The 12,232-nt window shown below is 44.7% G+C and overlaps 2 protein-coding genes across 8 annotated transcripts in view; one reads left to right on the top strand and one right to left on the bottom strand.

The window, feature by feature from the left end:
* POLK (DNA polymerase kappa) overlaps positions 1-12,232 on the top strand; it is a 1,025,073-nt gene that overhangs the window by 633,019 nt on the left and 379,822 nt on the right. For all 6 annotated transcript variants that reach the window (XM_085632293.1, XM_085632295.1, XM_085632292.1 and 3 more), the window contains one exon: positions 10,125-10,277. In XM_085632293.1, the coding sequence (XP_085488419.1) occupies positions 10,125-10,277 (153 nt within the window). The remainder of the gene's footprint in view (positions 1-10,124; positions 10,278-12,232) is intronic.
* Positions 1-12,232, bottom strand: part of LOC146865493 (uncharacterized) — a 117,459-nt gene that overhangs the window by 98,928 nt on the left and 6,299 nt on the right. The window lies entirely within an intron of this gene.

Below are 12,232 nucleotides of genomic sequence, written 5' to 3'. Positions count from 1 at the left end.
GTCCTCTACATCTCTACTACTACTTAATGTTAATGGTTCCTGTTCCGATAGTACTAACAAAGGAGTTGATTGACCACTTATATTATCTCCTTTTTCCCATTTAGGTCCTATTATTCTTCTAGCCTTTACCATCTTGAGTCAGTCATTTTGGTCTAAGGAATCAAAGGCCTGGAATCTATTATAGGTGGGTATTGTAAAGCAAGGTCGGTGCATAGGGAATTTTGTAGGTCTATATAACAAGGAATTGTTATTATCACCAAATTTATTTTCCAGTAGGTGTCTGTAAAAATAGCTCAGGGGTAACAAGGTCATGTTGAACTCCCAGGCTGACGGTCGTGGTGCATTGGCAAGAGTGGTTTGAGCCAAATAGGGGGATCGAAAATTGATGATAATACAGTCCCCATCCACCTTTTTCTTAAGCGGACCCACCCAACCCACCCGCTGCGTCAGTATAACCTGATTAGCCCTCTCCATAGGGAAGCCACATTTAGTGGATAGCCAGTGGAGGGATTTATTTTTTAATGCATCATAGGTTTCTACTTGATCTTTCCGCAACTTGGGGACATTTGTAAGTACTGCAACGTAAGCGCTACATTCCGGGGGTAAGTTTATAAAAGCAGGGACCGAGCTATCATCATTCCCTGTAAGAGCTCTAATACTTCTGTTGGCATCTTCAACTACCGCTGGGTTTTCTTGCCTCCCGATTTCTATTGGTCATTGGAGTATTTTTATTTAAAAAGCTCTTAGTAGCTTGTTCAGTAATTGGAGCTTTAGTTACGCTCCTATTATGATTGATCAATAGGTTCTCCATAGTATCTAGCCTCCTTTCAATATTCGTAATTTTGAGATGCATAGGCCCCAATAAAGATGATAACATTGTCTCCATTCTTAACCAAAAACTCTCATCGCCAACCTCGGCACATCCCTTGGCAGTTATGGTATCGGTGGCGGCTAACTGTTCCCCTACCTTTTTCCCCTTTTGTCTAGTTGTTGTTGATGTTGCGTCCCGCTGTATTCGGCTATCATTTCCCTTAGGTTTAATTAGCGACAAATCTCTGGTGGTATGTTTCTGCTTACTCTTTGCTTTTTGTCCTCTAGTTCTTGCAGGTGGACTGTCCCTCTTGGAGCTAACCGATGGGGTATGGGCTACACTTAACGGTGCAGCGCTCTCATCCTGACCTGTTGTTTCTTCAGTTAAATGATGTTGCTCCATACATGTATTAGTTGGCGACATAGAGGGTGTTAAGGAGAGTCTACTAGTAAATGGGGGAGAGACATGAGACAATTGAGGCTGTGATGTAGGGATCGTTTGGGTTTGTGTATCTGGGAGGTCAATATAAGATGACATCAATGTAGAATCAAAAGAATGCACCGTAGTTGACGGTAAGGTTACAGGTTGTAAAGGGGGAAGCATACCTGGCGGAAGTGAGAGGCGCCTCTCAGTGTTTTCAATTGCTGAGGCAACGACTCCTATTGTCTTTTGCAGCATTAGGTCTATGGCAGTCAAACTGGGTAATGGAGCATTAGTGGTAGCCGTCTGCCTCGTGCTAGGACGTGACTGCACTGCATTTTTATTTTTTACCATAATCCCTGGAGGTAAAAGCCAATTGTTAATATTTGACAATTTCCTAATCAATTGGACTCGAAGATCCACCCCACTATAGTTAATCTAATTAATAAACAGTAGTTATATGAACCAATGAGGCGGCTAACTATGCATTAAGACAATTTAGCCCCATACACTACTTGTACCTATAAGTAATGTCGCCAGATGCAATAACCTTAGCTCAGCACACGGGGGGTGGCCCAGCCCAGTCTCTTCCGGTCCCTGACGGGCAAGGACGGGCCCGCCCTTGGCCCGGGCTTCGCCCGGGCGCGGCCCGCGCGCGTCCCGCGCTGCGGTGTTCACAGTGCGCTTTTGAGCGCGATTTCGGCGGGAATCTCCTCCCTCCTGGGCGCTTGGCAGCCTGGGAGGTGTAGTCCAAAAGTGCAGGGTGCTTCTGACAGGAAGGCGCGTCCCGCGCTGCGGTGTTCACAGTGCACTTTTGAGCGCGATTTTGGCGGGAATCTCCTCCCTCCTGGGCGCTTGGCAGCCTGGGAGGTGTAGTCCAAAAGTGCAGGGTGCTTCTGACAGGAAGGCGCGTCCCGCGCTGCGGTGTTCACAGTGCGCTTTTGAGCGCAATTTCGGCGGGAATCTCCTCCCTCCTGGGCGCTTGGCAGCCTGGGAGGTGTAGTCCAAAAGTGCAGGTTGCTTCTGACAGGAAGGCGCGTCCCGCGCTGCGGTGTTCACAGTGCGCTTTTGAGCGCGATTTCGGCGGGAATCTCCTCCCTCCTGGGCGCTTGGCAGCCTGGGAGGTGTAGTCCAAAAGTGCAGGGTGCTTCTGACAGGAAGGCTCGTCCCGCGCTGCGGTGTTCACAGTGCGCTTTTGAGCGCGATTTCGGCGGGAATCTCCTCCCTCCTGGGCGCTTGGCAGCCTGGGAGGTGTAGTCCAAAAGTGCAGGGTGCTTCTGACAGGAAGGCGCGTACAAATGTATCATGTTTAATGCCTTGATGCTTATGATAACATATCCATTGCCCCAAACGATTGAAAATAAAAGGTTTTAGATTGTAACTTAAGTGAACCAGACTTTTTTTGTAGAACTAAAATTCAAATTGAAGGGAACATTGAGAGGACTTTCTCGATTATTTTTTGGGCTCACTTAACCTTTGGGTATTCACATAAGTTTGGAAATACATTCATTAAACATTTGCTACTTCCACTGTAGAAAACCTGTTTTATTTTTTTTCCAAGCTTTTTGTGGGAAATTAGGAAAAGGGGGCATGCAATGATGGAAATATGCTTTTCCTGTAGTAAGGGAGTGGAATTTGTTTGACAAATTCTAACCATGTGCAGTGTATGGAACACTAGAAATTAGGAAAATAGGCGTGTCACTAATGTCCATAATTAACATACCATCAGAAGCATACATTGCAAATCAAAAAATATGACTGAATTGTCGTACTTACTGTTGTAGGCACTGCAAATCAATGTTCGTTAAAGATTGTGCCCAGTACAAGTCATAGTTAACGATAACTATGCCCAAGCAGCAGTAGTACTCTCATTCATTGCCATTAGTATCACATACACTGCTCTTACAAACGCCTACTCTTGTCCATATTTCTAAAACATAAAAAAAGTATTTGCTTAGACTTTTCGTTACTCAGATGGTTTAGTACCATTTTCTTTTTATGTGTTCATTTTTAGGTCTCGCCTAGGCAGCGCATGTGCTGTCTCTCCGAGACATCAAGTTATGTAGATGTTGGGTGAAACTCCGCCTATTGCTGGGTAATATCTACTGCTGCTCGCCATTTGTTGAAGGTTGGCATACCTCTTGTTAGCTGGGTTTTTACTGGCTGTTGATCCTACACTGACTTCCGTTTAGTCCGGAAGCAGCAGCGCCAAAGTACTGTTTTCATCCGCTTTGGTGTTTGATGTGTGTTTCATGGGAACTTCATTTTACTTTTTTTGCAGCCCAACATGCTGAGTTGCAGTTAATGATCTCGCTTTCTGGCAATACGGCCGGGTGCTTTCTCCCCGACTGCACACTATTTAATTAACAACGGGAGCCCTGTGTATAAAAGTAAGGCACTCGCACGCTTCTTCCGACCCAATTGGTCTTTCCCGACCTGCTGCTACAATGTTACGTCTTGCTGCATTGAAATTCCGCCCCCTCTATCTCTCTCCGGAACTCAAGGAAGACCTCCCAGCGTCCGGTGAGCGTGCGGTAGGGAGGGGCCACCCCTCGCTGTTTCCCTGTACTCAGGCGTGGTCATGAACCATAGCGTTTTGGGGGATCATTGCCTCCTTACGGTCTGCAGGGCCCCCGACCACGGATGCAGGTTTGCCGCCTTCCACGCGGGCCCATCTCCCACATGACGGGCCCTCAGCACACAGCAGGCTGCGCTGGCTCATGAGGCTGTGGTCGAGGACAACGCGCCCAAGCGGTCGTAGGACCCTGTAAAACACCTTAAAGTAACGCCGCTCGATATCCGCCCCACAAATCTGACCGTGTTTGGGCCACCTAGGCGCACATTGCGGCGGGTGTCGGCTCATTGCCGGAGGAGCCACTTGACTTTGGTCACCCGTCCTTAGTGCGGGAAAGACCGAGGTTGATTCTGGATGCTTCTCCCACGCCGTGCAGTTCACGCTCGGTGCATTGAGAGGCTTGGTTGGGCCACCCGAGAGTGTAGCCCGGGCGGTGGTCAGTCAGGTAGGCCCCAATGCCCCTCTCGCGGTGCTCCTGTTGATGGACTGCACCCTTCCAGCATACAAAATGAAGTAAGTGTGCCTAAGCGCTTTACTGGCCATGCGCAGCTATTAACGTTTGAAAGCTTCCTCTGTATTCGAATATGTTGCCTCATTGCACAGGGCCTCTGACTCTGCAGCACGCGCGCCCTCACTTAACAAGGTACTTCAGCATGCAGCAGAGAGGCGCGAGTCCCGGTGGTCTTTGTCGTCTCGGTTTGCAATGAACGTTTGCTATGCCTGCTTGAATTATCAGCTCAGTTTTTAAATCTTAGTGGTATCTAGAAATGCTGTGCTGCCTCCAATAAAATATACTTACTTCATCGGATGTCTGTGTGGGAGAAAATGTGCACGAGAGACCTCAATATGTTTCTTATCCGGTATGAATGTTTCACCCAGGCCTGGAATTTTCTTTGCTTTCTAATGTTTGTTGTTATTAATTGTACCAAAATGCAAAAAAAACAAACCCAGACCAAGTCGAGACACAGTGAATAAAAAGAAAACACTTTACCCCCACCCATTACAAGGGCACTAGGTTAGTGCCCTTCCAATTCTAGTGCTTTGCAGATGTTTTAAGGTCTTCTTAGAGTTTTTTTTGCTCAAATGGGTGTAATTTCCGACATTTATATTTGTCCCTCGTCTTCATTGCTTGATTTTGCTTGTGAGAAAGTGTCACTCAGAGTCGTTGAATTGTCACTCATAATTGCACTGATATTATGAAAATGTCATACATAGCAATCTGAAACCTTGGCAGCTATGAGGTAGGGGCTTCACAGCGGCATTTATATATTTTTCTTTGTCTTTCCCTACCTCCCGAGATCGCTTTTTTGTTTTGTTTGTTGAAGCAAACCCTTGCGTTCACCTTGCAGGAGTTCATCCATTTGCCGGACTGCGACAGGCACATTTATTAGTTTTGTTTCCCGTTTACCACAGTTTTATTTTTAGGTCTCGGCTGCGAAGGCTGCGCTTGCGCAGTCTCGCTCCGAGATTTAATGACTTTGAGTGACTTTGAGAAGAGGGGCTTGCACCCGCCCCTCTTCTCTCCTGTTCTCCATTGGCTGGCCTCTTAAATGCTGGCCAGCCACTGGAGAAGAGGTCCAGTCACTCCGTTGAAGCCCCGTCCTTTTCGGATCGGGGGGCGTGTTTTTTCGTTGCTTTTCGCAGGGCGTGTTTTTCTCTCCTCCAGCCAATGGCAAGAGGAGAGAAAAAGAAACACGCCCCCGAATCCGAAACCGAGGCTGCGTTTCTCCGAGGCAGTTCTTCTCTGCCTCGGAGAAAGGCGGTGGTGTCCCGGCGTTGCTCCCTCACCTGATTTCCTTGTTTTGCTATCGGGATCCGCACCGTGCTTTGGACGCCTTTCCCCCTTGTTTATTATACCGCTTCCGCATCAAAGGATACAAAAGCACACTGGTTCTAGTCCTTCTTCCGTGTCTACAAGTTCAGGCGTCAGTAGACTGGGCGTGTTTCTCACGCCTGCGCACTGGGGCTTTTGATAAGAGGGGACCGGAAACTTGAAGGAAAAGTTTGCTACTGTTTCACTGCCGTTAGCCGCAGAAGATTCCCTTTCCGCCGCGCAGACATGTCGGGGGCTTCAAACGTTACGACCATGAAAAAGCTGGTGCATCAGCTGCGACTGGAGGCCAGCCTAAACCGTGTGAAGGTGAGAGACACCATTTTCTACTCCTCGGTAACTTGGGAGCAAGGGGAGGGTTTCTGCCCCGCCTTTCGGAAGAGTCGGAGACAGTCTGTTTACTACTTTTCTCAAACGAGTCTTAGAGATGGTTCCCGTTTACTGTAGCAGACAAAGAAAAAATGGGGGTTGTACCTGCAGTTCTGTTTCAGTTGCTCTGCTCATGTCAACATGTGTCCTGTGTTTTTCTCAAACTGTAGCCGCACCCGGAAGCCCGGTGGTTCCCCTTACATCGCTTCCCCTAGCAACTTGAAAAATATGGGATATCTCCTTTACAGTTTTTAGCTCCTCTGCAGAAGTGTGCTTTTTGGGTTAATAGTTTCCCATCACATACATGCCAGCATTTTAGAACAGGCAAGTGGAAGATGTATGCTACCAGTATTTGATGGAAATGACAAGAAGCTCTAAGTACACAAGAGCAGGCAGGGCACGGAAAGCAACAGGTGTCTCTCCTGGCAACGCGCTCTATTGTTTGTTAATTGCATCTGACCGACTACGCCCACTTTTACATTTGTACATAGGTCTTCGGAGAGTACGAGTCGCCTGAAAGTCTTTGGCGCCCCAGTGACAATGAAAATATATCTGCCCATCTTTGTCACACTCCTTGCACAAATTTCTCAGCTACGCTGTCGACCGCGCTAGCCCTTTATTTCATGGATCTGTATGAATTAAGGGACATGTTTTCAAAGAGCGCAGCAAGTTAAGTTTCTACATTGCCTCAGCAGGAGATAGCAGAACTGTGACTTATCTCACAGAAATGGCACTTTTATACTCTCTCCATGTGCTGGCGCACTTGTGGTTGACCAACGCAAGCACCCTTGCGCCATAGTGCAGGTGTCTGCATTGTGGTTCATATCGCTTTTGTGCAAGAAGGGATGTCTTCCTGCATAAAAAAACTCGAATTTTAGATTATTTCCTCTTCATAATGCGTTCTGCAGAGTGCAGCACACCCGCAGTAAGGAAATAACGAGGCAGGCGCACCATTTTGGTGCAAATCAGTGTCTACAAGTCTATGGGTTTGTGTCCGAATCCATCACTGAATGCAGATGAACACTGATCTACCAGCCATAGAACTCCTATCTGATGCAAAGCAGTGCAATGTGCTGCGTTGCGTTGTTTAAAAAAAAAAAAATTTCACAAAGCCACGCGAAAAATCATTTGCGTTGCTTTAGGTTGCTTTATGCATATCAAGTGGGATTTTTTTTGTCAGGTTTGCATTACAACTGTAATGCAAACCAGAGGCACAACATTTCTAAATCTGGGCCTTTAATGTTAACACAGATCCATCGTAGTGGGAGGTCATGTAAATGCTTAAATTGTGGCACCCTAATAAAAACCCTTAACTGGCTTTGAATTGGGTTTAGTTCATCATGGAACAGACTTTTTCCACTTTATGCAGAACGCAAATTTACAGTGCGATATCCGCCTGGCTCCAGAACTTGAAAGGAAGCTTTAATGTTAATTAACAGGGATGGCTATGTTGTCTCTCTTTGGGAAAGCCCTTTTGGGATTTATGTTCAGTCCTCATTACTACAACTGTTGGTGCTGAAATCTCCTCCTGGAAGTGTAATTAGAGTAGATCAGACTGGCTGATTTATTAAGATCTTCCTTTTAAGCCTTTTTGCAGAATGGTGAATGGTGAAATGATATCTCTTTGATCTGAAACACATTGCTGTGGCTGTACTTGGCACTCAAAGAAACTCCTTTGTGTGTGGATGTGCTCCTTGTCAAAGAAAAGAATGCTGTTACTCTTAGTGAAGTTAGCCAATGGCTGAAGAGAGCTGACCCATTGTCCAATGGTGTATGCTGTAGTGGACGGAAGAAAATGTAAATGACAAGAAATAAACAAGTGAATTATGACAGCCGACTGAAAGCTTCTATATGTAAAAATAGTATGCACATATTAATATCCGCAGGCTCATGCAAGACAGCAAATGCAGGCCTTAGTTTAATCACAGCCCTGTATCTAGTCCAATCACAAGGAAGTGCAAGGTTAAAGAGCAGGATAAAAGCACAATGGGTTATGTGGGTCAGGGTGGTAGGAACTTTGCGGCTCTCCGCAGATAGCAGAACTTTCCTTCACAGAAATGTTAGGAAAATGTGTTTCTTACCAAAGTTTGATGTTTGCAAGTGCTTCTGGGTAAAATTAACTAGTGAGAGCCACACAAGTCAAGCTCCCTTGCTTGTGTAATTTAAAAATAAATAAATGTGCAGGTTGCCTCAGGTGCCGGCTGAGCTAGGGCCTAAAATCCACAGCTACTCACATTGGAAAACAAGCATTTACAATGCAATGGTCTCGGCATTGGTAAAGTTAGAGCTATTGGCATTGCTCGACATTCTTTTTGTTTATGTTTTTGTTTTTAAAACATGTAAAGAAACGGCATTGTCATGAGCAATGCCAATAGCTCTAACTTTACCAATGCCGAGACCATTGCATTGTAAATGCTTGTTTTTATTAGGCACTGGGAGAAAGGGAGAATCAAACCGGTCCATAGTCCGCATCAATGCGGTATGGACCAAAAATAATGCTGGTGAATGCTGGCCTCTGCTTCGGCATTATAATTTAGCTCCCCCCCCTCCTGCTTCGCATTACGAGCCCTCCCCACTCTGTGAGCACAAACAGAGCCTTTCTAAATCAAGTGTCAACGCTTCCTTATTCCTCCTCCCGCAGCCATTCCCTGGTCTGCCCGACACCTCCCTCACTCCCTACACCCCTCCTACACAGGTCCCCCAGGAGCCTACAAGATAGGGACTTCACAGCGACATTTATATTTTTAAAAAGCAGCGGGTGTAAAAGCATTTCCATTCGGGCTTCGCTGCTGTAGCATTTGTATTTTCAAAAGACTCATCAGCTGTGTGCTCGTCCTCTGTACTACATTGTTTATTCTGGATTTGTTCAGAATTCGTATAATATTTGCCCTGAGGATTAGTTCATTACTTTGCTCTGCGAATGCCGACGCAGGCATATAAAGGCATGACTTGATTCCGAAGGACCTTGTGCGAGCGCGCAAAGCCGAGCCGCGTGACCTCTGTTCAGCACACATGGCAGCGTGGGATGGGGAGGGGGAAAGGTTATTGCATTTGCAATGTTGGGAGAAATGAGGAGCAGAGGAGGAGGAGGAGGGAAACGATGGAGAGGAGCTGACAGCAAATTTTTAGGAGTGATCTGCTGACTATCCATAGTGGAACACCTCAGTGAGTTAATGTGCCTGCTGCAAACGATGCACGTGCATGTACAATCAATTCGTTTTCAAAACAGGGCAAGGTGGGAACGATTTAAAACGAGCATTTGAAATGCAATAGCTCTCACATTTAAGCGAGTTTGAGCTATTGGCATTGTAAATGACAATGCCTTTTATTTATGTTTTGGTTTTTAAAACATAAATAAAAGGCATTCTCATTTACAATGCCCATACCCTAAACTCGCGTAAATGCGAGACCTATTGCATTGCAAATGCTTGTTTTTTCTAGCGCTATTTAATGAGTTTAACAAGTTATTTCAAACTTGCACTCTGTTCAGGTACTGAATGTGTCTTATTTAAAAATCTTTTTATTGAGTTTAAAGATTACAATGATATATCCTTAGGCATAGAACACATCAGTTATGTAAATGCAACTAAAATGTCCACAATGCGTCAACGAGAGGAACTCCCCCCAATATTGTATTCCAAATTAGATTAACTAATGCTCATCATACCCATTATTAGAGTGTTGTCACCTAGGGCTCCAGATCTTTGTATATTTCTTCGTGCAGCCTCTTGCCTTCTGTATTGTTTCTTCTGCAGTGCTGCAGTATTCCAGGCCCCTTGACCATTCTCTCAAGTTGCTGAAGGTTCTTAACCTAGCAAATCATGATGCACAGTACTCCTTGTTCATACTGCAGAAACCTATAACACTATCCTTGTACTGTTGTTTCTCACATATATTTTCAAGAACTCGAATATTGGTATCAGCCAGTCTTTTTAGAACTGCACGAGTCAAATTTGAATTTTTTGGGGGAGATGATCATTCTGTCACATTCGTCTGAATAAACCATTGTAGAGTGTGTTGATACTATGTGGCCAAGTGTACTTTATAAAAATTCAAAAATAAAACGAAATTATACAGATTTTGTTTGCTTTCATTTGACAATGTGTTACTTTTTATAGGTTGGCAAACTTGCTGCGGAATTGGATCAGAGTCGCAACTTAAGCCGTATTATTGTACATATTGACATGGATGCATTTTATGCTGCTGTAGAAATGAGAGATAACCCAGAACTCCGCAATACACCTATGGCTGTGGGCTCTATGAGTATGTTGGTAAGTGGGTTTGGTTTCCTAAACTTAGAGGTCTTGTGGACATTTTAACTGGTTATTATTGATTGGCTTTGTGATGTGTATCAAAAATTCTAAACTATTGTCAAATCTTGTAGAGAAAATTTTGGACTTGGATTGAAAGCTGCATTTTATACCCAAAACTATTCACTATAAAAATTATCTTGCAGGTTCTGATCAGAGACCGGTTTGACGCTAGACCAGAGCTGAATTGTAGCCATATACAAGACATTCCTAACTAGATCTGTACCATCTGTGATGGCATAAAGTCAGTCTAATTTATTTTATCACGTTAATGTGATAGGATATGGATTATATAGTACTAAACATGCCATTTCAGGGCACTTCTTGGCAATTTGGTGAACATAAGAAAGTATTAAATACATCTCAACAGGGGCATGTATGTTCTGATATGAGGAGATCCATATGGAAAAGAAATGCGTAGAGAACCCACCGAACATTTGGATAGTTACATTATGAAGCCGTGTTACAGTAGGCACCAGTGAAGCGAGAAGCAGCTATTCCTTTAACAAAAAAGGAGTTGTATTTGTTAATGAAGCGCTTCAGGTACATTGGATGATAATTGTAACCTGTGCTTCCTTAGCGAGGCCTTGCTTTTAAGTAATCTAACCCAAATACAGTAGTGGCAATTCAGCAAGGACTTTAAATTCTACATCCTAACTATCTTGCTTGCTGAGGAGGAGGAACTTCATTTATCTTTATGGTTCAAATCTCTTTATTTGGGCTTTCAAATTACAAGGAAAGTAGCAATGCTGCAAGCATACAATGCTTGTCTTCAATAGCTCATATGTAAGCTAACGTAGCAAACCCCATACAAAGTATCTATCTGGCGGAACCAGGTTGATATAAAAATATAGCAGCCGTGGTAACATGACCATTTTGGACAGGGAGACTCTGCCCATGATTGGCAGCTGTAGCGAGTGCCAGAAAGGAACGCAGGATCTAGGAGATCTGGGTGTCTTCCCGTGGTTACCATCTCTTAGGTCTTCAAGTGAGTGAAAGTTTTGTGTCCCCAGATATCGGAAAGGGTTCTGAGCCTAGTTAAGATCTGCAGAGAGCTCTGGGGTACGGTAAAGATTCGGGAATACGGGTGAACAGATGAGTTTTGGTTTTGTTGACTCTCAATTCAGAGAGGTGTTCAAATTCCCCCATGAGAACAAGTGCCATAGTGGCATCTGCCAGGTAAAGCAAGAGATCATCGATGTATAGTGAAATATGTTCTCGTCCTCCCACAGTCAGTCCCATACCCAACTCCCTGCTGTCTTAACAAGTCAGCTAAGGGCTTCATAGCTAGGGTAAAAAAAAAAGCGGGATAGAGGACAATCCTACCTGGTGCCATGAAAAATCCCATATTGTGGCGATACTATTCTACCAGTCATAACTTGCGCTGTGGCATTTTCATAGAGTAGTTTAACCCACCGTATCTAACCGTCTACAAGGCCCATTCTATTAATTTTTTTTTTAAATAATGTTATTGAGGTATCAAAAACATAGGCACAATAACGTTCCCGAATAGGGCTGCAAATGAAATCAAAATACAGGCCTCTCCCACTAAAAATATTGTCATAGCAGTACTTAGCAGGATATTACATCTCCACATTACATCAGCAATCGTCAGTAAACAAAAGAAGAAAAGGAACCCTCTCCTGACATGGGGAAATGTGATCTGAATGGGGGATAATCCCCGGTACCCCATCCTCAGTCTTGTAATATGAGTCAGTGAGATCTATTAGTTGGTATCTCTCCGGCCACCATCTATAACCTGTAACTCTAACAACCCCCCTCCCCTCCTAATCTCAACTATCCCCTCCCCCGGCATGTCACTGAGTTAAGAAAAGGTTCGCTGCTGGATCCGTGGGCAGGACAGTGATATTCTGTGGCCCATGCATTCCAAACCGCAAGTGTCAGTGTTAGGGAAA

Source organism: Triturus cristatus, chromosome 2_1, assembly GCF_964204655.1.
Source record: "Triturus cristatus chromosome 2_1, aTriCri1.1, whole genome shotgun sequence".
Lineage (NCBI taxonomy): Eukaryota > Metazoa > Chordata > Amphibia > Caudata > Salamandridae > Triturus > Triturus cristatus.
Note: the sequence above shows the minus strand (reverse complement) of the source record. Positions and strands in the feature narration are given on the sequence as shown.